We start from the raw sequence: 26,890 nt of genomic DNA on the forward strand, positions 1-26,890 counted from the left end.
GCATAATATTCCACAGTCAATTTAACCACACAACTGGTAAATTGTTTTTTTAAAGATTTTATTTATTTATTTGACAGAGATCACAAGTAGGTAGAGCGGCAGGCAGAGAGAGGGGGGGAGGCAGGCTCCCTGCTGAGCAGAGTCCGATGTGGGGCTCAATGCAGGGCTCGATCCCAAGACCCTGGGATCATGTCCAGAGCTGAAGGCAGAGGCTTTAACCTACTGAGCCACCCAGGTGCCCCAATTGGTAAATTTTTAATCACTGACTTAAAATGTTATCATGTAGCACCTTCCCTGAGGTGACATGGCTTTTTTTTTGGCAACAAATCATACACTCCCAAAAAATAAAAGTAGGAAAAAAAAAAAAGGATGTTTTAGGAGTCACCTTACAATGTTAGAATGGTTTGTTTATTTTGTATTGGCGAGGGGAGGAAGGAGGGAACTAAAACACACTTTACATTGAATTTCTTAGAAATAACTTTAATTTTCATTTCTCTCCATTTTTTCTCCAAAATTTAACTTACCTGTTTTCTGAGAAGCTATAAATTTAAAAGCTTAAAGCACTGTGTGAGTGCTGGTGAACCAATCAATCCTGAAGTGACTGAACAATGGAGAAAAAGGACAGGTCTGGATATCTATGAAGGATACGGACAGACTGAAACGGTATAGGACCTCATTGAAAAGACAGGGGTGGACTCAACTTAGCTGGATAAATAAAAACTGATAAATAAATATAAATAACTGATAAATAAATTTTAAAATACATGTTTATTATATCCTTATGATTGAGAGATAGGGAGGAAGGTGAGTGGTTAGAAGAATAGTTAAAAAAAAAAAAGTTGTAAGGGAAGCTAGTTGCATAAAAGCCCTGTAACAGATACAGTTGTTTAGCCATTTACTGAGAAAAGCCACAATAGAGACGATCAGAGTGAAGGCATTACAATATATTTTAAGTGAAAGAATACTAGATCTACAGGAAGATTTCCCCTTATGTAAGAGGGAACTCTCTTAGGGTTGCCTCAAAAATGTAAAATGCTGAGCTCCTTGTTACTTGAAATATTAAGAGTTCACTAGATAACTCCTGGGCAAGTATATTTCTAAAAAGAGTTATTTAAAGAGCTTGTAGAAATAAGAATAAGAAAGAATTCTAGAGGAAATGAATAAGCTACTAACAAGATTGATTATTATGTAAGGAAAAGGAGGCATACAATGGAGCAGATAAGGGAAAGGTTGAAAAATTTTTCATAGTGTCTTTTTATAATGCTTCTATTTATAAACCATGAGAATGTAGTGCCTGGTCAAAAATTAAAATACCTAAAATTGACAGATGTATGAAATAGAAGCAGCATAATAAGTATCATGCTAATATGGGTACAAATGTTTTCATTAATGTGGATATTTTAGTAATTATCAATTTACTAAGTGTTGTAACTTTATGTATTTGTTTAGTGTCTATCTCTACACTCCACGAGAGCAGAAATTTGTTTTATTTTGAGCCTTGCTCATCATCATAATGATGATCATCAATAAATATTTGTTTAATGAATGCATGGTAGATGAATGAATGAATTTTAAGTTACTTATAATGTTACTTGATTCTTTTTCCTTCTGAACTAGGTGCTAATCTGCGGAAATTTTAAGGGAATGAAAATTAAGCCTGGCTCAATGGGAAAGCCGTCTCCTGCTTTTGATGTTAAGGTTTGTACATCCCCTTCCAGGAGAATATTTAACAACCCAATCCGTTGACCACTTACCCCACTCGACCCTCTGCTACGCTCCTAGTTTTGGCAATGATTTCATGCTGCTTCTATGACATCTTAATTTCCATGTAATGGAAATGGATTAGAGACATTAATTTAATGGTCTCCACTTTTTTTTTTTTGCAAAGAAGTTTCTTGTGCCAAGCAGTTCTAGGCATTTTATAAATATTAACCTATTTGATTCCCAGAAAGAACTTATGAGAGACATTACCAATATAAGAACCATCTTAAAATGGCTGAAGGGAAGTAGGAGATACAGGCTTCCAATTATAGAATAAGTAAGTTACAAAGATAAAAGACCAGCATAGGGAATATACTCAACGGTATTGTGTAGTATTGTATGGTGACACAGGGTGGCTACACTTGTGGTAAGCATAGCATAATATATAAACTTGTTGAATCACTATGTTGTACACCTAAAACTAATATAACACTGTATATCAACTGCATGTCAATAAAAAATAAAAAAGAACCATTTTATAGATGAGGCACAGAGAGGGAAGGAATTCACCAGAGGTCACATAGCTAGGAGCTACTAGTGCTGGGATTCAATCCCAAGCAATCTGGTTCTGGGATCTGTACTTTTAACCACAACCATCACATTGCCCTTTCTAACAAGAGAGGTTAAGACCTTCTAAGGGGTTCAAGTAGGCCAAAGAAAGCTACAGTTTATAGTAGCTGAAGTATTTTTCTCCTTACCCAGCCCTGCCTGGCCATTTCCTGGCTCTCTGTAACCATGGCTGTTATTACCACCTGATCCCTAAGGAGCATCCTATTATCCCATCTGCACAATTTGGACAGGGTTAGAATTGTTCTCAGATCAGCAGACCCAAAGCTAGGCATAGCCAAAGGAACTTAGACTAATACATAAGAGAAAACCATGGCAGAGCAATGAAAACACATAATAGATGAATTTACAGAACACACAAAACCAAACCTAAATGAGGGGTAATTATAGATAAAATCAATCTTCCCAGGCTTTTCTGATCATAAGGTTTACACAGATACTCGTTAAAAAATACTAATTTTCAGGGCACCTGGGTGGCTCAGTGGGTTAAAGCCTCTGCCTTCGGCTCAGGTCATGATCTCAGGGTCCTGGGATCGAGCCCCGCATCGGGCTCTCTGCTCAGCGGGGAGCCTGCTTCCCCCTCTCTCTCTGCCTGCCTCTCTGCCTACTTGTGATCTCTGTCTGTCAAATAAATAAATAAAAAATCTTTAAAAAAAATACTAATTTTCAGGCCCCTTTTAGGTGGGACCCTGAAATCTGTGTTTTAAATAAGCATCCCAATTCTTACGATCGGGTAAGTTTGAGTAAGTTTGAAATGGACTGCTGATGTCAACTTATGGAATAAGCCAGATCTGGGTTCTCGCCCTTGCTTTAACTTTGATGAGAACCTCGTCTAAAAGTAGGTTTGCCTGGTGGTTCAGGTCTGGCTCTGAGCTTCATGAGCTGAGTGTCTTTGGCTGAGTGTCTCTGGGGAAGTTACTAAAGTCTCAGTTTCCTGATTTGTAATAGAGGGACTAGGGTGACCAACTTGCCTCAGTTTGCCTGGGACTTACTTGGTGTTAGCATGGAAAGACATACATCCCAGAAACACTCTCCTGCCTCAGTCCCAGGCAAACTGGTGGTTGGTTGACCTAATAATAACAGAACTGATATCATAGGCTTCTTGTGAGGATTAAATGAGATAACATCTCTAAAGAACTAAGTGTTCAGCACATAATATAGACCTAAAAGATAGGTGCCATTATTATCATTCATCTTTCCCTTGCATTTTCTTCCTTTGAAAAGCTTTTCTAAGAAGAGATGGTAGAGGAGTCCTGGTTACATTCGGTAAACAGGCTTAACAATGGTTCATTGGTTTATAGGCTGCCTTAGGTTAGAGAAAGAAAAATTGGTAATTAAGCATTATTATGTCTGCATTGTAAGTAATCAAGCTAGCGTTTCACAAAACTGTGTTCCTTTCTTCCCTCTTAATAACAATTCCCAATATGCATTGCTGTGAAGGTCTCACAGGTGCAGCTGTACTCAGTGATCCAAAAGCAGTGTATCACCACCACCCCACTAATTTGAGCCCAGTGGTTTTCTGGAGCAACTACATTTTTTTTTTAAAGATTTTATTTATTTATTTGAGAGAGAGACAGTGAGAGAGAGCATGAGCGAGGAGAAGGTCAGAGAGAGAAGCAGACTCGCCGTGGAGATGGGAGCCTGATGCGGGACTCGATCCCGGGAATCCAGGATCATGACCTGAGCCGAAGGCAGTCGTCCAACCAACTGAGCCACCCAGGCGTCCCTGGAACAACTACATTTGAATGCAGAAAGGGTGTGACCAAGAGGAGAATTGTTCTGTCATGCATTCCCAGTCAGCATTACTAGCTAATTTCCCCCCCAATTTTAAATTATAATAAATACACATAAAATATACCATCTTGACCATTTTTAAGTGCATAGCTCAGTGGTATTAAATACATTCATAATATTGTGCAATTATTAACAAGATCTAGCTCCATAACTCTTTTCATCTTGTAAAATTGAGACTATATCTATTAAATAATAACTTCCCATTCCACAATGTCCCCAGCCCCGGCAACCATCATTCTACTTTCTATCTTTGTAACTACTATTTATAAGTACCTCGTATTAAGTGGAACCAGTATTTATCTTTTTGTGACTGGCTAATTACAACTTAGCATAATGTCCTCGAGTTTTATCCATGTAGCATGGGTCAGAATTTCCTTCCTTTTTTAAGGCTGGATAATATCCCATTGTATGGATATAACACATTTTGCGTTTCTGTTCATTTGTCAATGGGTGGGTTCTTTCCACATTTTAGCTATTGTGAATAGTGCTGTGATCAACAAATATAAATATCTCTTCAAGGCCATGCTTTTAATTCTTTTGGGTATATACACAGAAGCAGAAATGCTGGATCATATGGTAATTCTATTTTTAATTTTTTGAGGAATTGCCATACTGTTTTCTACAGTGGTTATACCATTTTACATTCCCAAAACAGTGCACAAGGGTTCCAATTTTTCCACATCTTCACCAATACTTTCTGTGTTTTTGATAGCAGCTAAACTAATGGGTGTGAAGTAATATCTCCTTGTAGTTTTGATGTGCATATTTCCCTAAGGCAGCTACCTCCATTTTCAACTTTTTCCCAAGGGCTCCTATTACTTCTCTTGTTACCTAGCTAAGAGCATCTGCAATGACAGTGTGGCATCTGGGGATGTGCTCCCACCAGCTGGGTATCAGATTCTTGCAACTTCAAAGCCCAAAGCCCGTAATTTTCATGTCTAAAGATTTTTAAGGCCACTTGCATAATCCGGAGATTCTCTCCAGAAATAGAACATTTGCCTCTTCCTATCCATTAAAGAGTAGTCTATTTTAAGTATCTGGAACTCTTTTTTTTTTTTTTAAGATTTTATTTATTTATTTGACAGAGAGAGATCACAAGTAGGCAGAGAGGCAGGCAGAGAGGGCGAGGGAGGCAGACTCCCTGCTGAGCAGAGAGCCCGATGAGAGTCGATCCCAGGACCCTGAGATCATGACCTGAGCGGAAGGCAGAGGCTTAACCCACTGAGCCACCCAGGCACCCCAGTATCTGGAACTCTTAAAATATCTCCTTTCCATCAGTAATTCCTTGATACTGGAGCCAAATGTTCTTTAGATGACTGGGTGGGAATTTATATATTTTTCATTTATAAGAATGTAAAAGTAAGATTTTACATTTAGAATTCTTCTGCCTTTCAAGTTTCTTTTGGGGACAGAGCCCATTTCCATCTGGAAAATGCCAAATAAGTATTATACCCCTATTTTCCACACAAGCCACATCTCAGATTACAAGACTCTTGGTGGATGTACGTAAAAGAAAGTAGAGGGTTTCATATTTAAAGATAGCTAAAAGTTATTTAAGGCAAAATGTGGTACATGAGTTAAGTGGCCAGCCTGAAAAACGTTAATCTGGGTTTTTAAAAATTGGATTGAACTCACTGGAGAGACTGCAGAGAAGTGTTGTGACGAAGAGGACAAGATCTGGAGTGTGATTGCTGAGATTTAATTCCATCTCAGTCATACACTGTGTTGCTTAAACTCTGCACCTTGGTTTCCTCATTTGAGCATGGTAATAGTGCTAACCAGATAGGACTGTTGTAATGACTAAAGAAAACAATATATGTAAAGTACTTAGAGCTGTAGCATTTATTAGTTGGAATCCAGTCAGGGCCTAAGTAATGCTAGCTACTGTCAGTTTTTCACTGTTGGTACTTCAGGGAACTAGGAGGACTCGGGAAAAGGTAAGAAAACAAGGCTTCTGGCATACTCAGCAGTGTTTCAACCAGAGAACATTCCCCTTTCTCTGCTTACTTATATTGGGCTCCTGAAGTAAGGTTTTATTTGTTCCATAGTTAAACAACGTTTGTAAACCAGTAATGAAATATTTACTTGAGAATAAGACAACCAAGACATACTGCATGATAAAAGAAGGTTGTAAAACAGTGTATTTATAAAGTGATCCTATTTTTTTCCTATCTCTATATTGTCTCAAAAGATATGACCAAAAATGAGATTATTGTTAGATAGAATTAAAGATGATTTTTATTCTTTATATTTTGCTAACTTGCATTTTATCATGTATTTTGCACTAAGAATTTAAATAAATACATTTCTCTTGAGAATTTAAAGTATACTTAAATTTTTTTTGGAAGTCTGCATTCTTAAATGGCAAAATACAAAACATGCAAAGTAAAATTTTTAACATGCACCTTACATAAACATTTCCTTAAATCAATTGTTCTATTTTATCCTAGATTTTAGATGTAAATGGCAATGTTCTACCTCCTGGACAAGAAGGAGATATTGGCATTCAAGTTCTACCTAACCGACCATTTGGCCTTTTTGCTCATTATATAGTAAGAGACTTATTAAATAACCTTTTATTTCCTACTTATTTCTCAAAAGTGCTTGGTAATGATCCCTATTTGCCATAAAACACAGCCAGGATAGGTACTTAGACATATCTTGAGAGATTCATTGTCCTGAATATTAATTCCTCAGAGAGGAAATCAAAGAAACATCCAAATGCTTGTTCTCCCAAGGCTAGATCACTGCTCCAGGTTCATGAAGGTAAGAGAAGGGAGCCCTAGAAAGACAGCCTTTTTGTATATACTCATCCTCTACACAGTAAAACAGTACCTAATCATTTTCCTGAAATCTGCTTAGTCTCCCTTCTTGAGTGAGAGGGATAGAAAATGGGGCAGTGAGATTAAGAAATGTCTTTCACTAGAGGCCTTCCAAGTTCCCTACTGTTTGCAAACCTATTTTCATCTATGATGGAAGTATACATGTTATAGTGAAGTTTACATTGATATAATCAAAGGTCCGGGTTCTACTTATCAGTGAATTTAAAATTTTTTTTAAAGATTTTATTTATTTGACAGAGATAAAAAGAGCACAAGCAGGGGGAGCAGTAGGCAGAGGAGAGGGAGAAACAGGGACAGAACCCAGAACCCTGGGATCATGACCTGAGCCGAAGGCAGATGCTTAACTGACTGAGCCACCCAGGCATCCCTACTTGTCCATGAATTTTACATAATACAACAATACTTCCTTTTTTCCTCCTACCAAAGTTACAGAACCAGTTCTGTTTTTGTGTAAAACAAAACAAAATGTAAAAGCAAAGTTTATTCTTTATTAGGTGCTGGTGCTTTCTTTTAACTCTGAGTATTCACCTCTCTCTTTTCCTCCCAGTGTTAAGTATTAACCACCCAAAAGACTTAATTACCCCACACCTTGGATCCTCAACTCCTGCAGTGTTTAGTGATCCATCAAAGAAAATTCTCAGGGGGGCACGTGGTGGCTCAGTTGGTTAAGCAACCAACTCTTGGTTTCCCCTGAAGTTGTGATCCCAGGGTCACGGGAATGAACCCTGCATTGCGCTCTGCATTCAACATGGGATCTGCTTAAGATTCTTTCCCTCTCCCTGCGGCCCTCCCGCCCCCATGTCTCAGGATCTTTGCTCAGCGGGGAGTCTCCTTCTCCCTCTGTGTCTGCCCTTCCCAACCCCATTCGTGCTCCCCCCTTGCTATCTCCCTCTCTCTCTCTAAATAAATAAATAAAATCTTTATCTTTTTTTTTTAAAGATTTTATGTGACAGACAGAGATCACAAGTAGGCAGAGAGGCAGGCAGAGAGAGAGGGGGAAGCAGGCTCCCCACTAAGCAGAGAGCCCGATGCAGGGCTCGATCCCAGGACCCTGGGATCATGACCTGAGCTGAAGGCAGAGGCCTTAACCCACTGAACCACCCAGGTGCCCCTTTTATTGTTTTTTTTTTAAGATTTTATTTATTTGACAGACAGAGATCACAAGTAGGCAGAGAGGCAGGCAGAGAGAGAGGAGGAAGCAGGCTCTGCATGGAGCAGAGACCCGATGTGGGGCTCGATCCCAGGACGCTGGGATCATGACCCGAGCTGAAGGCAGAGGCCTTAACCCACTGAGCCACCCAGGCGCCCCTAAATAAAATCTTTAAAAAAGAAAATTGTCAGGATGGCAGCATGCCTAGTCTTTGTAACTATAGTTTATCTTTCTTTGACTGGGCAACAATGGAATTTCATCTTTATTTCATGTGCTGGCACCTCTTCATTCCCAGTCTTCTCAAAGAGATGACTTTTTTTTTCCCCCTCCCTTGAACATTTAAAATTCCAAATGAACAGAAGAATCACATTCACAGTAATACTAACAAAATGCTATTTGTTTCACAGGATAGTCCTACAAAAACAGCTTCAACACTACGAGGCAATTTCTACATCACTGGGGACAGGGGCTATGTGGATGAAGATGGCTATTTCTGGTTTGTTGCAAGAGCAGATGATATCATATTGTCCTCTGGGTAATTTTTCATCTGTGTATATGTCTACATTAACTGATCATTGGTGTTCTGGAGTGGATCTGCTGCTCACCTTTATATGTTTTATCTCCCAGTTACAGAATTGGACCATTTGAGGTGGAAAGTGCGCTGATTGAGCATCCTGCTGTTGTAGAGGCTGCTGTTGTCAGCAGCCCAGACCCCATCAGGGGAGAGGTAAAAAAAAAAAAAAAAAAAAAAAAAAATTCATCTCCACTTTATAATTTGTTGGCAGTCTAACACATACTTTTCAGCAGTTCACTGAAACAGAATTACCCAAATGACTAACTCCAAGTCAGACAGTCATTAGTAAATATGCTAGTCAGAAAGAACTGCTACAAATAAGACTGAAAATATATATAAGGAATTTGTATCCTTCCATAGAGGGATGGTGTGAATGCCAACAACCCAGGCTCACAGCAGGATAGGATGCCAGATATCAGCTAGATGGTATTAAGTTATTACCCAGGTCTGGAAACCAACATGGTCTCTAGTGTAGCTGAGGAGGCTAGGCCGGCATCAGGTATCAGGGGGTGGAAGGAAGGTCAAAGATAGCAACTAAAGAGGCGCTGGGTGGCTCAGTGGGTTAAGCCTCTGCCTTCTGCTCAGGTCGTGGTCTCGGGGTCCTGGGATTGAGCCCTGCATCGGGCTCTCTGCTTAGTGGGGATCCTGCTTCCCCACCCCTCTCTGCCTATCTCTCTGCCTACTTGTAATCTCTCTCTGTCAAATAAATAAATAAAATCTTAAAAAAAAAAAAAAAGATAGCAACTAAGGCAACCAGAAGTAGGCTGGGTACATGGATGGGTGGAAGATTCAGGAAATAAGCTGTGAATAAGAGAGTCCTGAAAGCTCATTCCCCCCCTTTTTTTTTTTTTTTTAAAGCAAGCTCTATGCCCAGTGAGAGGTTCATCTCATGATCCCAAGATCAAGAGTCGTATATACGCTTGAAAGCTCATTCTTACTGAGGCTGATCACAGGGTAGTTTGGGTTTAAAGGTTCCATGCTACTCTTCAGGTCTCCTTTGCCAAGCAAGGCCTCCAATATTCCATAGATCAGGGAACTGATTCTGTGATTACTGAAGTTTATCCTTTCACTCTTAACTCCACCAGTAGGATCACAATGTTCTTTGTAATTTGAAGGCCATAGGTCACTATTGGACTTATGCAATGATGGAAATATTCTATATCTGTACCATTTGATACAATACACATGGCTATAAAGCACTTGAGATGTGGCTGGTATGACTTAGAAAATGTTTATTTCATTTTAATTAAGTTTAAAGTTACAAGTGGCTACCATATTAAACGGCACAACTATAGACTCTTATAAAAATGCAACATTTTGCAGAGAATTTTAGAGAAACTTTGAAGCCAACTTAAGGATTTTAGTAAAAAAAAAAATTGTTGTACTTCTACTACTACTACAACTAATACCTAATATTTCTGATGACTTCTTCTGATGTTCCAGGTATTATTAAGCCCTACACAGGGCCTGTATAGGCCCTATTTAATCCTCACAACCTCTCTTTTTGGAGAAGGAAACAAGCACAGAGAGGTATCCTAACATTCCCAAAATTACACAACAAAGTGTGATTTGAACCTTCTGTTTCTGAGCTGTCATGCTCTTAATCATGTTAGGGCACTCCATATTAATTTATGATCTTCTGTAACGGTTATAAAGATTTTTAAAGGTTTTTTTTTTCTTTTAATTTATTTATTTGACAGACGGAGATCACAATTAGGCAGAGAGGCAGGCAGAGAGAGAGAAGGAAACAGGCTCCCCGCTGAGCAGAGAGCCCGATGTGGGGCTCGATCCCAGGACCCCGGGATCATGACCTGAGCTGAAGGCAGAGGCCTTAACCCACTGAGCCACCCAGGTGCCCTGGTTTATAAAGATTTTTATAGGGGCACCTGGGTGGCTTAGACAGTTGAGCATCTAACTCTTGATTTCAGGTCAGGTCATGAGATTGAGCTCCAAGTTGAGCTCTGCACTAAGTGTGGGGTTTGCTTGAGATTCTCTCCCTCTGCCCCTCCTACAACTCCTGGGTGCATGGGTGTGCTTTCTCTATAAGTAAATAAATCTTAAAAAAAAAAACACAAAACTTTTACAAAGATACAGTGGACGTTATCCAAAGTGTAGAAGTCATCAATATTCAAGCCAATAATTACAAACATTATTTCTTAAAATAATCTGCCTCTGAATGAGTCACCTCTAGCAAGGTTAAATTTTTTTATTGATAAAGCAGAAGAGCCAGTATAAACACAAAAACATTTTATGAAATATCAAAAAATGGGTATGATAAAATTATAGATAGAATGTCTAAATACTCTGGGCAGGGCAGGATTTCCAAAACATTTCAAAGAAGAGTGAACTTTGAGAACAGGATTTGTGAGCATAAAGTGATGAAGTCCTCCCTGTCTTCTGCCAATTAGACAGCAAGACCACCACCATTTTCTACTCTTGTTCCTCAAGGTCAGGTAAATTGGTCGGAGTAATAGCAAAGTGTCTGCTGGAATTTTCACAACCTTATCATCAACATAAGTACCTCTGGAATAAAGAGTGCACAGCCTGAATGAACTGTTCCCTTCAACAAGGATACAGCAAACTCAGTGTGAATACTCTTTATAAGGGCCACAATGAGGGTAGGGACCTAGAAACTAGGCTAGACCAGGATAAGTATGTTACCCAAAAGGCTGTGCTTAGTGCATTGTTGAGTTCCTAAAAGGAAAATGTTTTTTTTTCTAAAAGGAAATTTTCTTGAAGGAGATAAAAGATGAGGTAAGAAGTCAAGAACAAAGACAGCTCAGAAACAGAAGCAGGTCAGAGGGCAGAGTTCAAGATGTAGTTAGATGAGAAAGTTCTAATTCATTAAGATCATTAACAAAGCAGAGGTCCCAGAAACTCTCTTGTATTACAGAACAAGAGTTATGAGACTCAAACTGGCTGACTTAAGAGCACAGAGCTGGGATTAAACACTATGAAGCCTTCTGGCCCACCCCAGCAAGCACTTAGATTCCCAGTTAGAGAAACATAAAAATATACAACTCATCTTCCTGGTGTTTCAAATATTTTTTGCAGGTAGTAAAGGCTTTTATTGTTCTGGCCCCTGATTACATGTCACATGATCAAGAACAACTAAAAAAGGAGATTCAGGAGCATGTAAAAAAAACTACAGCACCTTACAAATATCCCAGAAAGGTAGGTATTCTAATTATGATGACAATTTGCTTAGCATTCTGACAAATTTCAGCTGTTTTTTTTTTAATTTTAATAAATATTCTCCTCAAACATGCTACACCAAATATTCCAAACTGAACTAATGACATGGATAAGAATCAGACTCTTTGAGATTAAAATGAATCTCTTGACATAATTTGCTGGGTCATTTGGCTTACTGGACTTGTAGTAAATTCTAAATACTAAGCGACATCTCCTCAATAACACCCATCTCCGTTTCTGGTTGTTACCAACACTGACCCAAATGGGTGTCCTAATTCTTTCACCTAGAGATAATAACTGCTATATAACTTACTTTGTCTAAAGATGAAAACTTATGGGCTAATTTTTTCCCTTGATCCCAACAGGTGGAATTTGTTCAAGAGCTGCCAAAGACTATCAGCGGGAAGATCAAAAGAAATGAACTGAGGAAGAAAGAATGGGAAACAATTTAAATCTGTTCTATTATTTATCACAGTATCTATAAAACAAAGATTCTGTCAAAACCACAAGAGTATAGGGAGGTGATGACAAATGTGGTAATATATTTGTAAGTTGTTGATTTAAAATATCTTGCGGTTGGGACACCTGGCTGGCTCAGTCAGTCGGGAATGCAACTCTTGATATCAGGGTTCTAATGTAGAGTACTTAAAAAAAAAAACTTTAAAAAAAGTAAAATAAAATGGGGCGCCTGGGTGGCTCAGTGGGTTAAGCCACTGCCTTCCGCTCGGGTCATGATCTCAGGGTCCTGGGATTGAGCCCCGCATCGGGCTCTCTGCTCAGCAGGGAGCCTGCTTCCTCCTCTCTCTCTGCCTGCCTCTCTGCCTGCTTGTGATCTCTCTCTGTCAAATAAATAAATAAAATCTTTAAAAAAAAAAAAAAGTAAAATAAAATATCTTGTGGGTATAACATCAGAGGCTGAATTCTGAAATAAAATATTTAGAATATTTATTTAGAATAAAATTCCTCTGCATTAGTGCCAATGTTCTTATGATCTTGGCAATATGAAAACAATGCCATGAATTGCTAAGAAAATTTTAAAGCATATAGTATCTGAATCAAATTTCTGACCTGTTGGTTGAATCATTCTTCTGACTCGTTGATATACAAATCAGAACAAATCTTCAAGTTTTGAAATAAAACTAAACAACTTATTATAAAAGTTTTTAGAAAAATAAAAATATCAGTTAGATGATGATCATAATTCTCAAAGTCTAAGTATCTACCTGAAAACAGGCTAGGGATTTTTATTAGTCACATTTTTATTCAAGTAACTTAAAAATAGTTTAAATTCATTTCAGGGTCTAACTAAAAGAACACCATACTACTGTTGCTTGTATCTAATCAAATATAGTATACAAAATATTTAATTAGTGGTTCTTCAAAAAAGTATGATAAATTTGGCAAGTGTTAATATATAAAAATAAAACAGTGTACAACTATTATCAGAATACTCATGATGTTTGGAAATTCAAGGAACAATCAGGATTCATACATGAACGGAAGACACATGTTAGATAACTGATGAAATTAGAAGACTGTGAAATTGATTTTTTTCTCTATTTACAGTGTGTGTGTATGTATGTACGTGTGTGTGTGTGTGTGTGTATAATAGCCCCAATATAGTCTATAGAACTCAAGATATGCTAAGTCCCCATAACTTGTAGCCCTATATACTTTTTTCTCTTTATCACACAAAAAATCAAATTAAAGTAAAAACATAGTTTCAATGTAGAGAAAGTTTATCAATTCCTCATTGAAGGTCTGAGTCTCAATGGATTTTTAGAAAAATTTACATTTCTGTTACATATATGGCTTACTTCTGGGGAACTAAAAGTGAGTCCCCTTGGAGAATGAGACAGAACTCTGCTGTTGGCTCTTTCCTTTTGAAGTGTTTGTTCCCATTTGAAATAACCACAACACTTTCTGTTTTCTTGGTATTTCCCAACTGGACAACAATAGAAAACTTTCCCATGGTTTGGTCCATTATTAGAAACAACAAGTCTCTTAGATCTTCGGCCACACTTGCATAAAGGAGGTGTCATTTTCCCATTCTTCCAAGGCTCTTGTAGGTTAACTGTAGAAGCTAAGATAGAGGGGAGGACCTTCCGGGGACAATTTCTCACTGGGGAGCCATCAGATGATGTAGATTTTTCTTCATGAACAATGAGGGTCTGTTTTTTTGCTGGCGGGAAAGATAGAGGACTGGATAGATTCCTTTTAGTACTACCTGAAAGGTGGGGGTATTTCCCCAAAACTGAAGGATGAGACATAGTGGCATTAACACTGTTGAAGCTACTTGATTTGCATTCAGGTAATTTAAAGTCAGAAACATCTGAATCTGGATCTTTGGCTTCTTCCACATGATAAATAGTAGTATGTGGACTCTTATATACGACAGACTTAGAGGTCCCAGATTTTTGAGGGGTTTCTTCTGTGCCTTCTTTTAAAACCATTAATCTTTCTACAGAATTAAATGAAGTATCTAGGTTTGAGTCACTAATGGAAGGTATACAATCTATACTTTGCTCAGGCTGAGATGCTGGCAGTAAAGCTACATCCTCCCAATCAGCCAACATAGGTAAACAATCAAGAGCAGAACTCATTTCTGTATCAGAAACATGATTAACAGATGAAATGGTAGTTGATACAAGTACCAATTCTGAACCAATTGCTGAAGACTTAGATTTGGTACTAAATGCAAGGTGTTCGTTTCTTATGTGCTTCTGCATAGGTGTATTCAAGCTGGCAGACGGCAACTGCTCCACAGAAGTAGAGGACTTTGTATTAAAAAGAGATAAATAGCTTTTGGCATTATGAAGAGCTGCTTTTACATTGTTTTTTAGTTGGAACTGATCTTGCTGTACCTTTATAGGAGAATTTACACCAACTGACCTCATTTGAACTTTTTCATGAGGATTTACTGTATTTTTAGGCTCCCTATCATATATGCTCAGACCCTGAATGCTACTGTTGCAGGCTGACCTTTCTTCAACTTCATTCGTATTCAAATTTCTGGTGAAAACGCTGGAATTCTTCTTAGTGGGAACCTATGATTCCACAGACAAATCAAATAGCTTTAGAAACTATGCATTCATAATCTCTTTAGTACACATTATATGATTTGACAAAAAAGAAAAATGTCATCATTCATTGATTTATCAAGGATTCCACACATGATATCTATATTTCAATGAACCTACGATTACTTCTGGAGTTTGAGATGACAGGATAAAGAGGCAAGACACCACTAACCTTGTTCAAGGACCTTGTAATTTTCATTAAGCAACCATCCCTGATCATTTTCCAAGCAAGCAGAGCAGTATTCCGAGAATCATCCAACCCTGAGGAAATAGATAACAAACACTGAATTTAATAGTAACAGTGTAAAGAAATATAGCAAAAATAAGAAATCATAATTAACATTGGAACATACTATTAGTTTTACGATCATCTACTAATTTTAATTATGATAAATTGGACTAGCAAATGCTGTGGCAAGCTTACCAACAAAAGACAAGATCTCCCACATTTACAGAGGAGATAAAAATTTGTTACAGTTCAAAAAAATGCAAGCAACATTCTGCAGGGACCATGCTTTGTGAGTAATCTAACGGTCTTATTCAGTTTTTTCACTAATTCACTAATTTGGGCGTTTGTTTAATCTCCATCTGATTTAGCTAATTCTCATTCTTTTTAGCAACCAGAAAGCCACTAGATGGCAGTCTTTATCTTATACTACGTTATGGTAGTATAATTTGAAAGTCAGACATCTTTGAATTGTATAGACTAGGAACTTCTTTAGCCTGAAAGGATACTCCTTATTAATGACATCACCAAAAATACAAGATTCATATGAAAGACTATAGAAATAAGAAAACTTACATAATAAAATTGAATGACATCACCAAAAATACGAGATTCATATGAAAGACTATAGAAGTAAGAAAACTTACATAATAAAATTACTTTCAATTTATACTAACCAGAATGTTCTCGTCCTAAGAATTCTATTCCCACTTCCTGCAGGGCACCACTCAGTCCTTTTGGTTTTCTTCTATAGAAAATCTAACCAAATAAAAGAAACATATCAAAAAAAAAAAAAAAAAGTTACTATTAGAAAAACTATGTATTAAAAAAAAAAAGAAAAACTATGTATTAACCACTTACTTTTCATAATTTTTCATTCTATTAGACTTGGAATATGCTTATTTTGTTGTCATTTTTACATTCTTTAAGAAATGTATTTATGGGGGTGCCTGGGTGGCTCAGTGTGTTAAAGCCTCTGCCTTTGGCTCAGGTCATGATGCCAGGATCCTGGAATCAAGCCCCGCATCGTGCTCTCTGCTCAGCAGGGAGCCTGCTTCCCCCTCTCTGCCTGCCTCTCTGCCTACTTGTGATCTCTCTCTGTCAAATAAATAAATAAAATCTTCAAAAAAATGTATTTATGTGAAAGTTTAAAGTTTAAAAAAATATTTATTTATAGTAACCTATACCCTTGCATGGGATGAAGTTTAATCATTTTTCCATAGAAGGAAAGTGACTATGCCCCCATTTTTGACCCTTACCTTGTAAGTTACTCTGAGATCAATCCAAGAATTTAAGAACATGGGTTTTATCAGCTGTTTTCTTTTACACTCATACTCCAGGCAAACCCCCAGGTCCCAGTCTGCATTAAGTATATTAAAATAGAACAAATTTAATGATGCCAGCAGTTTTTATATTTATAAATATAAATTTAATACTATAAATATATAATATAAATAAATATAATAAATAAACAATATATTTATATTTATATATAAAATATAAATATAAATATATAATATAAAATATATAATATAAATATGTAAATATAAATATAAATCATTTATAAATAAAAGGTTGAAATATTATGTAAGATTTAGAAAGAAATAACACATAGAATATAATATTTATATAAATGACACATTTAGGGGCGCCTGGGTGGCTCAGTGGGTTAAAGCCTCTGCCTTCCGCTCAGGTCATGATCCCAGAGTCCTGGGATGGAGCCCTGCATCGGGCTTTCTGATCAGCAGGGCGCCTGATTCCCTTCCTCTCTCTGCCTGCCTCTCTGCCTACTTGTGATCTCTGTCTGTCAAATAAATAAATAAAATCTTTTTTTAATTTTTAATTTTTATTTTTTTAATAAATAAAATCTTAAAAAAATAAATTAAATTTTAAAAATGACACGTTTATATACAAATTTATATACACTTTATGTGTATATAGTATACTATCATTACATACTATATACCAAAGTATAATATGTACTATATAGAGAATATAAACTATACTGTATATACTATAACAATATACTATATAAAACAAAACAGAATTTATTTGCTGTTAATATCTAACAATTATTCACTTTACATAATTTACTATTAAGAAATTAGGTTGGTAACTAAGTCTCAAAATGATTCCTTAAACACCCAATTAAAAACACTGAGTATCTCAGAAAGAAGAGTAAGGTATCAAGTTACAAGGCCTGGAGAAGGTTATCTGCTTTCAACATTCTAGAAAATACTAATGTAATTGAGAAACCAGACATCTTATAGAAACCTAAAACCAAAAATATGACTAACAATGGCACAACCTTGCTATCAATGACTATTAATTGCAATGCCGTATCATAGGCATACAAAAGATCTACTTAAATGGCCCATTTTTTCCTAATATGAAAGTATAAAGCAAAGGATGTGAGTGGAATGAAGACTCTTTTTAATTCAAGGTTGTAGAAAGTAGCATAAGAGTTTTCACTAAATCATCTTTGCCTGGAGCCAGAAGAACAAAGAGGTACAATCTAGAAAAATTCTTAGGGTTAAGTCTTAAAAAATTTTAAAGTATCCCAGGATGGTAAAATTTGAAAAATATGAATAAATTTATTTTCCTTGGTTAACATCTGTTAGGCGCTGAGATTTCTTTTCAAGGCCTAAGAGGTTAACAAGTACAATTCTTACTACAGATAAAGAATTCACAGTGGTTATTCCACTCATTTATGATTGATAGATACAATTTGTTTTTTTACCTGACCAAGTAACAAATGCACATAATTTTACTTCGGAATTAGGCAGATCTGAAATCCCAGTAGCAAAAATAATTTTCTTCTGTTGCTGAATCTTCTGAACCCATTTACAGAATTGAGATAAGCAAATCCTCAGAGGGACTCCTTCATCTACTTGAGCCTGAGTAAAGTCACAAAATCTGAATTTAACAATCGAATTCCATAATTATTGAATACATCATTAGCACAAAATTAAGCACCATAGAGGCATGCAAAAAAGAAGAGGTTCTGGGCACCTGGATGGCTCAGTTGGTTAAGCATCTGCCTTCGGCACTGGTCATAATCCGGGGTCCTGGGATCAAGTCCCACATTGGGCTCCTTGTTCCCCTGGTTCTCCCTTTGCCCCTCCCCCCAACTCGTTCTCTCTCTCTGTCTCTCACAAATAAATAAAATCTTAAAAAAAAAAAAAAAAAAAGAGCTTCTAGGGGCGCCTGGGTGGCTCAGTGGGTTGAAGCCTCTGGCTTCGGCTCGGGTCATGATCCCAGGGTCCTGGGATCGAGCCCTGCATCAGGCTCTCTGCTCCGCAGAGAGCCTGCTTCCTCCTCTCTCTCTGCCTGCCTCCCTGCATACTTGTGATCTCTGTCTGTCAACTAAATACACAAAAATAAAAAAATAAAATTAAATTAAAAAGAGCTTCTGACTGCCAGAATTTAGAAAAAGATGCTAAAACACATGGAAGAGAGATAATATAATGATTAGAACTCTGCAAGATAAGAAAAATTAGGCTGCTCTACCTAAAATCACACAGAACATAGTAATTAAATCCTGACTGATTTCCATGAAATTAATTTAATTTCCATGAAATAAGTTTGATATTCATTTTTACAACACTATTCTATCTAATTTTTAAAGATTCCAACAGAGTTCTGGAGGGAACATTATTTCTAACAGTACATAAATCTAATTTCAAATGGTATATACTTTTTATTTTCTTTTAAAAACTGATTTCTGAATTTTATTTATTTGTTTTTTTAAGGATTTATTTATTTTTAGAGAGAGAGGGAGAGAGAGCATGTGCAGGGTGAGGAGAGGGAGAGAGACTTTTTTTTTTTTTTAAAGATTTTATTTTATTTATTTATTTGACAGAGAGAGATCACAAGCAAGCAGAGAGGCAGGGAGAGAGAGAGGAGGAAGCAGGCTCCCCGCTGAACAGAGAGCCCGACGCGGAGCTCAATCCCAGGAGCCTGGGATCATGATCTGAGCCGAAGGCAGAGGCTTTAAACCACTGAGCCACCCAGGCGCCCCGGGAGAGAGACTCTTAAAGCAGACTCCCTACTGAAGTTGGAGCCTGATGCGGGGTTCGATCCCAGGACCTCTAGATCATGACTTGAGCTGAAATCAAGAGCCAGCCACTCAGGCAGCTGAGCCACCCATGTGCCCCTGATTTCTGAATTTTAATATTTGCATCATACTTTCTTGTTTTGGGGGGGTGGCAGGGTGAGAAGAGAGGTAGGGAAAAGAAAAGGGCATACCTGTTTTATGCCTGTTAGTTCCATGCAAAATTCAGAAAGAATTGGATGTTCTTGAGGCTGAACGTAAGCATGGTACTCAGATTCAATCTCCCCAGTTGATGTGTTCAGCAATATAGCTGGAAATTCAACTACACGAAAAATTCAATTGACACTTGAATACATAATTGTTAAATTAATGCGGTCATCACTCTAAATTAATCATATTTAACCATCATATAGCATTTTTAGACAGTCACTATTTCAGTCAAAGCATATTAAAATGACCAAAGCAGTGTGATATAATAGTTATAATAAAATTGTACCAAAGACTAAATCAGAATATTAAAGTTGTATCTATTTAAAACTCTTGAATATATTTCCACAATTAAATATTAAGACCATATGGAAGTTAAAATGTATTTCTTTTAGCAAAGGTATTTTTTCTGTCCCTATACAATTGAGATTTTGTATGAAATTCTAAAATAATTTTATATACTTTTAGATGTTAGATTTTTGTTCTTTTTTTGTCAAGTCAGGTTTTATAGTAAACTACCAATTCATAGGGTATCTTATTTCCTTTAAACTAATTGTTGACTACTTTATATCTATTACAGTGACTCCTCTTGGGCTAGCTTTGGCCACTGGCAGTCCAGACTTACTTATTTCTTGGCTCTGGTGGCGTTTCCCATCATTCCAACATGTTGACTCAAAATCAATGACAATTAAGTAGTCAAACAACTGCTCTGCAAAACAAAGGGTGTCCTTATGGTTTATCAGTGTTAAAAGTGCAAGGATACAAAATGTAAAGAAATGAAGCACAATACTTACTGGATTTGCTTCTTCCTAGATTTCCATTTGCTGGTGCAACTGACTTTTTTCTAATTAATCCAAGCTGCCTAAAATGTATAACAACCAAGTACGTTCAACAAAAGCATTCACACTCCTGTTTGAATATGCTAACAAACTAATGTTATAACCCTCATTATTAATGTATTAATGTGAGTGACTGGAAATTGAACAATTTTGAGAGCAGACAACCTTGTTGTTGTTTTTTTTAATTATTTTTATAAACATATAATGTATTATTTGCCCCAGGAGTACAGAAGACCTTGGTTCTTATATTGACTGCCAAAATCTCTTTTGATTTTAACAGTCATTAAATCTTAATAGTCATTTTACCTGCATGAGCCTCAAAGTTCATATTTGCAAACTTAAGAGTAATTCCTTTTGCTTTCCTTATTTGACAGTAAATACTGAGGAACGTGAGTGATTGCAGAGGTAAAGATGCATTGAAAAGCTTATTTCTGCCTTTTCATTTTTCAAGCCCTTACTATGTGCACAGACCAGTTCTGAGGAGATAGTGAAGATCCAGTCTTCCAGGAGCTCAAAATTACAGCTGGGTAAAGAAAGGAGAGAGACATCCATGGTAAACTACTATAAGGTAATACATGACAAAGGATCCGCAAAGGCAATACTTGAATTCACAGAAAGGGATGAGCTTCCTTAGGTGTTAAGTAAGACAACTACTTCGAGGAACAGGTCAAGCTTAACTAGGCGACACTTCCTGTTGTCGTTTTGTGTTTTTTGTTTGTTTGTTTAAGACCTGTGATGGGAAATGCAAGGAGTTGGGAATAACTGCGAACATTTATCTAATTTCTTACTACATAGCAAGCACTGAGCTCTAGTGATCTCACTTAATCGTCAAGAACTGTAGGAGTTGTTGCTACCTCTATTTTTTGGATGAGAAAACGGATTCAGTAATTCGCCAAAGAACACAGATTTGGTATGTGAAAGCTGAATCGACCAACTCTGAAGCCCATGCTATTTACCACTACATTATAACAGCTCTTTTGAAATCAGAAATGTGTACAGCGTGACCAGGAATCAGGGAGAAGGCTACAATAAATCACAATACGACTTAAACGGATCACTAGGAAGTGGTAGGGTGAACAGCTTGACGGGTGAAGGGGGGCTGCCTGAGACCTCGGAACGGCCTACCAGGCGCTGTCACGTCCAGTTCGTTTCCAGAGGCCTAGAATGGGCTGACAATGGCTCAAGGCCACACAGGCCGAACCCTAGTTCTTCCACTCTCGCGCAGAGGGCGGCCTGAGAGCCTCGAGACCGAAATCCAAGCTGAGACCTTTCAGTCCGGGGCAGAGAGTGCAGGTCGGAGACGCCTGGGCTGCTGAGAATGAAAGCTGACACCGCGGATGCGCACTTCCCAGGCCGGCTGCGGGCGCCAGCACTCGACCAGGAGCCACCCTCAGCCCAGAAACCCCTCGCGTACCGCGCAAGTTTCTTGGTCGCCATTCCCGGCACTCCTTACTCCTCTGAGCCCAACTGCCGGAAGTCGTTAAACTACTACTTCCGGTCCATTCAAACGCCTGGCGCGTCTGAGAAGGCTGCGGCGGCGGCGGCGGCTTCTGCTGTGACTGAGGCGGTGGGGGCGGCTACGCGGCTGCGGCTTAGGCTGTGTGCCCGGCTTCTCTTCGGTGTTTTCGGGGCTCGGGGAGTGTTTTTTTGCAGAGAAGTCGTCTTGGCAGCAACTTTTTCCCTCTTTTTCAACGGGCGGAGGCGCGTTTGCGCCGTTGGGGAACCGTTTCGAATCCGGCCTCCAGCGCGTACGGTAAAACCGTTGGTGTCGGTGCGGTTTTCTCCGCCGCGGAACAGGGAGGATAGTTAGCGCTCTCGCTTTTCCGGGAGGGTTGGGAGGGCTCCGTGCACTGAATTTAGGAAAGGATCTGAGGAAGGCTGTAGGCTGTCGAAGCCCCGCCTGCTCACCCGTCCAGAGGCGGCGTTTCCCCAGCTCTCGCCGGTCTTTCTCCACAGCCTCATGGATCCCGAGAGGGAGAGGAGCGGGGGGCACCCCAAGAAGGGCAGGAAGAGAAGGAGGGCCCCGAACATGCTGGTCGGGGCGGCTGAGGCGATGAGAGCCCGTCGGGATCTGGAGGAGAGGCAGCCCGAGGCCAAGGTGAGTAACGAGGAGCACAAGTGGGCGGCCCGGGGAGGTTAGGAGGGGCAAGCCCTCGCCGCAGCCCCCTTCCGGGCCCTGCCTGCCCTGGAGGCTGAGGGTTAGCCTCATCCACCCACTGTCCTTACGGAATCCTGCCTTCCAGTCCGTAATATGGGAACGATAATGTTAATACCACCTACCTCAGGGCTGATAATGGCTCTTTAAAACTGGTGTGGTGCTTGGGACCCAAAAAGAATGTTCACTCAACAAATGCTTTATTGTGTCTTTTGTATATATCCCAGTTCAGGGGATATCCCAGTGCACGAACCCAAAATTCCCTGCCGTCATGCAGTTTACATGCCACGCCAGTAAGGGAATAATAAGGCTGATGAGCATCCCTGCGGTGTATTGAGAATTAAATATACGTGGTCCATCCCTTCAGTTACCAGGTTTCTGTTGTCCCTAGGCAGTTGAGGAACGTCAGTGAATAAAGAGGTTACTACTTCGTTCCAGCGTAAAGAGACCGAAGACAGACAATAAATAGAAATTATACACAGGTTTCCCCCACTATAGGAAAGTAGAGCGGTCCTGTGAAATTCTGAGCTGAAATGGGGTAAAGCAAAGAAGCATTTATTGATTTATGTTGGGGGATGGGTGGAGGTGATGGGGATTGGAAGCATTTCCCGACTCCCCAAAATAACCTTTGTTAGGTTTTCTCATATCTCAAGACAGATTTTGCTAACTGATGCACAGAATCAAGATAAAGCGCAGATGTTCACAGACACAATTCAAAGCTATGGGGGCTTCATGCTAAGTGTAGTTCTTGGGAAGGAGCTTGGCTGTGCCACTCTGCTTGGGGTGTGCTGCTTTTATAATTGGCTTGTTGTGAAACAAATGCTGAAGGTAAAAGCGAAGAAAGGCACAGAGCTAATAGGTCTCTTGTAAAAGGGAAGTGGCAGGACACAAGCTTTCAGAAAGCTGGGGATACCTGTAGGATGTAAAATGGGAAATAGTGCTTTGAAAAAAAAATTTTTTTTAATTTAAAAGGGATTCTTTTTTTGCCTATCAAATTGGCAAAACAACTTTTTAAAGGTTAATATGGTGAAAAATATAAGGAGATAGACCATCTCATCACTCTTTTATCTTGAAACAATCTCAAACTTACAGAAAAGTTGCAAAAACAGTACCAAAAACAACCCCAACCAGCATTTGAAAGTGATTGCTGACAATGCCCCATGACCACCCACCCATATTTTAGTATGTGTTTTCTGTAAACAGTGCTGCATAACCACAATGCAACCATCAAAATTTAAAAAAAAAATAACATGGATATATTGCTATCATCTTATCTTCAGACCCCATTCAAGTTCCTCAGTTGTTCCAGTAATACCGTTTTTAGCAATAAGATCCAGTCTAGAACCATGTGTTACATTTAGTTGTCTTGTCTTCTTCAATCCATACAATTCTTTAGTCTTTTCATTGACATCTATGGCCTTACTACTCTTGAAGAATCCTGTACCAGTTATTCTGTAGAATGTCCCTCAAGTTAGGTTTGTTTCTCATTGATTAATTTCGGGTTATACATGTTTGTCAGGAATATCACAGAAGTGACATTCTTTCTCTTGTATTTTGTTAGGTTGTACATGATTTTATTTGTCCCATTCTTGTCTTCTTTTTCTCTAATTCTATGGAGAGATGCTTCCTTGTTAAACTTTTAATTCATTTTTTTATTAGTATGAACTCATTGCCTATTTCATTCAGTAAGTTATAATCCATTACTATATTTATTTTGATGTTCAGAATATCCCATATTTGAACATTAAGCTAGCTTCTGTGTCCTTTGCACATGACCTCATAATTCTTTGAGCGTTTCCTTACTTTTTTGCTACAAAAAGGTGTTCCAGGCTCATCTGTGCTTTTCCTGCCCCAACTCTGGAATCAGGAATTTTTTGGGGGGGATGCTTGGTTCTTTTTAGTAGAGAATGACATTTAGAAACTCAAGGTTCTGGGTACTAGATGTGCTCAGTGCTATTGGGATGTCAATACCCCCAAAAGAAAGCTAGGAAATATGAATTTATATATCTGTATACCTATATACATACACATACATGTTTACATTTAAATATTTTTGTATCCATACATACTAAAATCTCTACTTGCAGTGTGTTTCCACAAGGTTCATTCTTGCTTTCTCTCTTCATGTTTATAATTTCCTTCTATATTCAGTGAGACATCTGATTTGTCATTACCTTCAATATATTTGACCTGTTCTCCATGGTGCCACTGCCCCACACTCCCACACCCTCTTCTCCTTGCTTGGGCTGTGTCATCCTGCACCATGTGCCAGGCCACCCTCCTGTGTGAATGCTTCTGTCACTACTGTGACAGGCTGCTATCCTTCACATATATGGACACCCTCACCCTGTTCAGGCTCTGAATCTTGTGACAGGCCACTGTTGTCCCTCAGTATTGATGCCCTCCTTTCCTTACATACTTTCTGATATCTGATACCAGCCCTCACTGCTCTCCACTGCCCACTGCATGGATGCCTTCATACCGCTCAGGTTTTGACACCCCACAACGAGCCATCCTTCTGCATGTATGCTGTGGGTTCCTACCCTTAGTCCTAGCTCTCTCCCCTATAGCTTCCCTCCTTCCCCCACTCAGGCTTAGGCTCTCATACTTGGCATCCATATTTACTCACTGCCACATAGACCCTACCTACCTCACTTAGTCTCACTTTATCAATCCCATATTTTTGATTAGTAAATATAAATTGGTATATTCTTTCAGAAATTAATAGTACTTGTCACAATTAAATAGTTGACCCTTGAACAACATGGGGGATTGGGGTGCCAAACCACCATCTACCCTCCCTGCCCTGTGCAGTCCAAAATCCATGTATAACTTTTGAGTCCCCAGAAACTTAACTACTTAAAGTCAGAAACCTTACCAATAATACAGGTAACCAGTACACCAAAAACCTTACTGATAACATAAACAGGTGGTTAACACATACTTTGTAAATTACATGTATTATATACTGTATTCTTACAATAAAGTAAGCCAGAGAAAATGTTACTAAGAAAAGCATAAATTGGAGAATACATTTGGGGCACCTGGGTGGCTCAGTCATTAGGCGTCTGCCTTCAGCTCAGGTCATGATCCCAGAGTCCTGGGATCAAGCCCTGCATCGGGTTCCCTGCTCAGCGGCAAGCCTATTTCTCCCTCTCCCAGTCCCCCTGCTTGTATTCCCTCTCTCACTCTCTTCTCTCTCTATGTCAAATAAATAAATAATCTTGGAAAAAAAAGAATACATTTACAGTACTATACTGTATTTACCAGAAATGAGCCATGTATAAGTGGGTCGCACAGTTTAAACCTGTGTTGTTCAAGGGTGCTTATTTTGACCAGGAACTTACTGGAGAATTTATCCAGGTACACAAGAATGTTTGAAAGGATGCATATGATACTGTTTATAATTTTTTTTTAAAAAGTGTCATCAATAGGGAATTTTTTCATATACATTGTAAGTGTTGAGATAAATTTAGAGAATTGGACTATTAAAATTGGTGTTTGTTACATTTAACTGATATGAAAAGATATTTACTAATTTTGGGGGGATGGAGGGTTGCAGAGTTCATTACCAAACAGAATGTATACTCTAATTCTGTAGGGGCAGTATAATATAAAGATAAAGAATTAGGGCCTTTTTTGGGAGGGAGAAGCTTTAGTGAACTCCCTGTTTCCCCAGAATAATGTCAGATTCCTTAGCTTAGACCACATTGATCTATGACCTGACTTCCTCTTTTCTCTACTCACAGATCTCTACTGCTCTGCAACACGCCATCTTGGTTCCAGCCAAACAAAATTACGTGTTTAGACACAATGTTCCACCTTTTCAAGACAACCCCAGTATTTTCATATCAGTGAAGCTATCCTCCAAACTCTCTAGTCCCCAAGGCAGTTAGTCTCTTTACTCCTATACTTTTATAATAGCACTTACCCACTTTGTATTGGAATTACCTATTTCTGTATTTCTTTTCTCTTAGTAGAAAGAACTGGAGAGCATGAATTATGTTTCATTCATTCTGTTATCCCTAGCAAGTAACCAAGTATCTGTAGTAAGGTTTCTTACCAATGTTTATTAAATTTTATATTAATAATGTTATATCACAGGTTGTTGTTTTAGACCTTCATTTCCAATTAATTATATTTGCATATAATCTGCATATATTTAAATATAATATGATTTGCATATATTTAATATAATATGATTTGCTTATATTATATTTGCATATAATTTGCTTTGCTATGATCCTGTTCTCAATAGTCCTAATTTTTTTTTAATATTTTGTTTATCTATTAGAGAATGAATGGTGGGAGGGCAAGAGAGAAAGAAACAGACTCCCTGCTGAGCAGGAAGCCTGCTGAGGGGTTTGATCCCAAGACTCAGAGATCATGCCCTGAGCTGAAGGCAGATGCTTAACCAACTGAGCCACCCAGGCACCCCCAGTCCT

At 38.4% G+C, this 26,890-nt stretch overlaps 3 protein-coding genes across 5 annotated transcripts in view; 2 read left to right on the plus strand and 1 right to left on the minus strand.

Moving 5' to 3' along the window:
- LOC111145517 (acyl-CoA synthetase medium chain family member 3) overlaps positions 1-12,505 on the plus strand; it is a 35,340-nt gene extending 22,835 nt beyond the window's left edge. The window contains exons 4-11 of the mRNA XM_022500407.1: positions 287-299; positions 537-663; positions 1,618-1,698; positions 6,573-6,674; positions 8,523-8,650; positions 8,743-8,842; positions 11,744-11,863; positions 12,250-12,505. Coding sequence (XP_022356115.1) covers positions 287-299; positions 537-663; positions 1,618-1,698; positions 6,573-6,674; positions 8,523-8,650; positions 8,743-8,842; positions 11,744-11,863; positions 12,250-12,336 — 758 coding nt within the window. The 3' untranslated portion in view covers positions 12,337-12,505. The remainder of the gene's footprint in view (positions 1-286; positions 300-536; positions 664-1,617; positions 1,699-6,572; positions 6,675-8,522; positions 8,651-8,742; positions 8,843-11,743; positions 11,864-12,249) is intronic.
- A 1,097-nt stretch (positions 12,506-13,602) lies between these two features.
- On the minus strand, positions 13,603-21,727 carry LOC111145714 (ERI1 exoribonuclease family member 2). Its single transcript, XM_022500865.1, has 9 exons — positions 21,705-21,727; positions 20,246-20,313; positions 20,077-20,160; positions 19,439-19,566; positions 17,931-18,087; positions 16,450-16,550; positions 15,868-15,949; positions 15,137-15,225; positions 13,603-14,931 (listed from the first exon to the last, which is right to left on the minus strand). Exons 1-9 carry the CDS (start codon positions 21,725-21,727, stop codon positions 13,627-13,629), a joined length of 2,037 nt encoding a protein of 678 aa, XP_022356573.1. The 3' UTR covers positions 13,603-13,626.
- A 250-nt stretch (positions 21,728-21,977) lies between these two features.
- Positions 21,978-26,890, plus strand: part of LOC111146219 (RNA exonuclease 5) — a 35,658-nt gene continuing 30,745 nt past the window's right edge. The window contains exons 1-2 of one of the 3 annotated variants that reach the window (XM_022501670.1): positions 21,978-22,038; positions 22,247-22,388. In XM_022501670.1, coding sequence (XP_022357378.1) covers positions 22,251-22,388 — 138 coding nt within the window. In that variant the 5' untranslated portion in view covers positions 21,978-22,038; positions 22,247-22,250. Of the gene's footprint in view, positions 22,389-26,890 lie in introns of all 3 variants that reach the window. The other 2 variants (XM_022501669.1, XM_022501671.1) reach the window with 2 other exon arrangements.

The sequence above is a fragment of the Enhydra lutris genome, unplaced genomic scaffold (genome assembly GCF_002288905.1).
Source record: "Enhydra lutris kenyoni isolate GAN:26980312 unplaced genomic scaffold, ASM228890v2 scaffoldscaffold13, whole genome shotgun sequence".
Classification (NCBI taxonomy): Eukaryota; Metazoa; Chordata; class Mammalia; order Carnivora; family Mustelidae; genus Enhydra; species Enhydra lutris.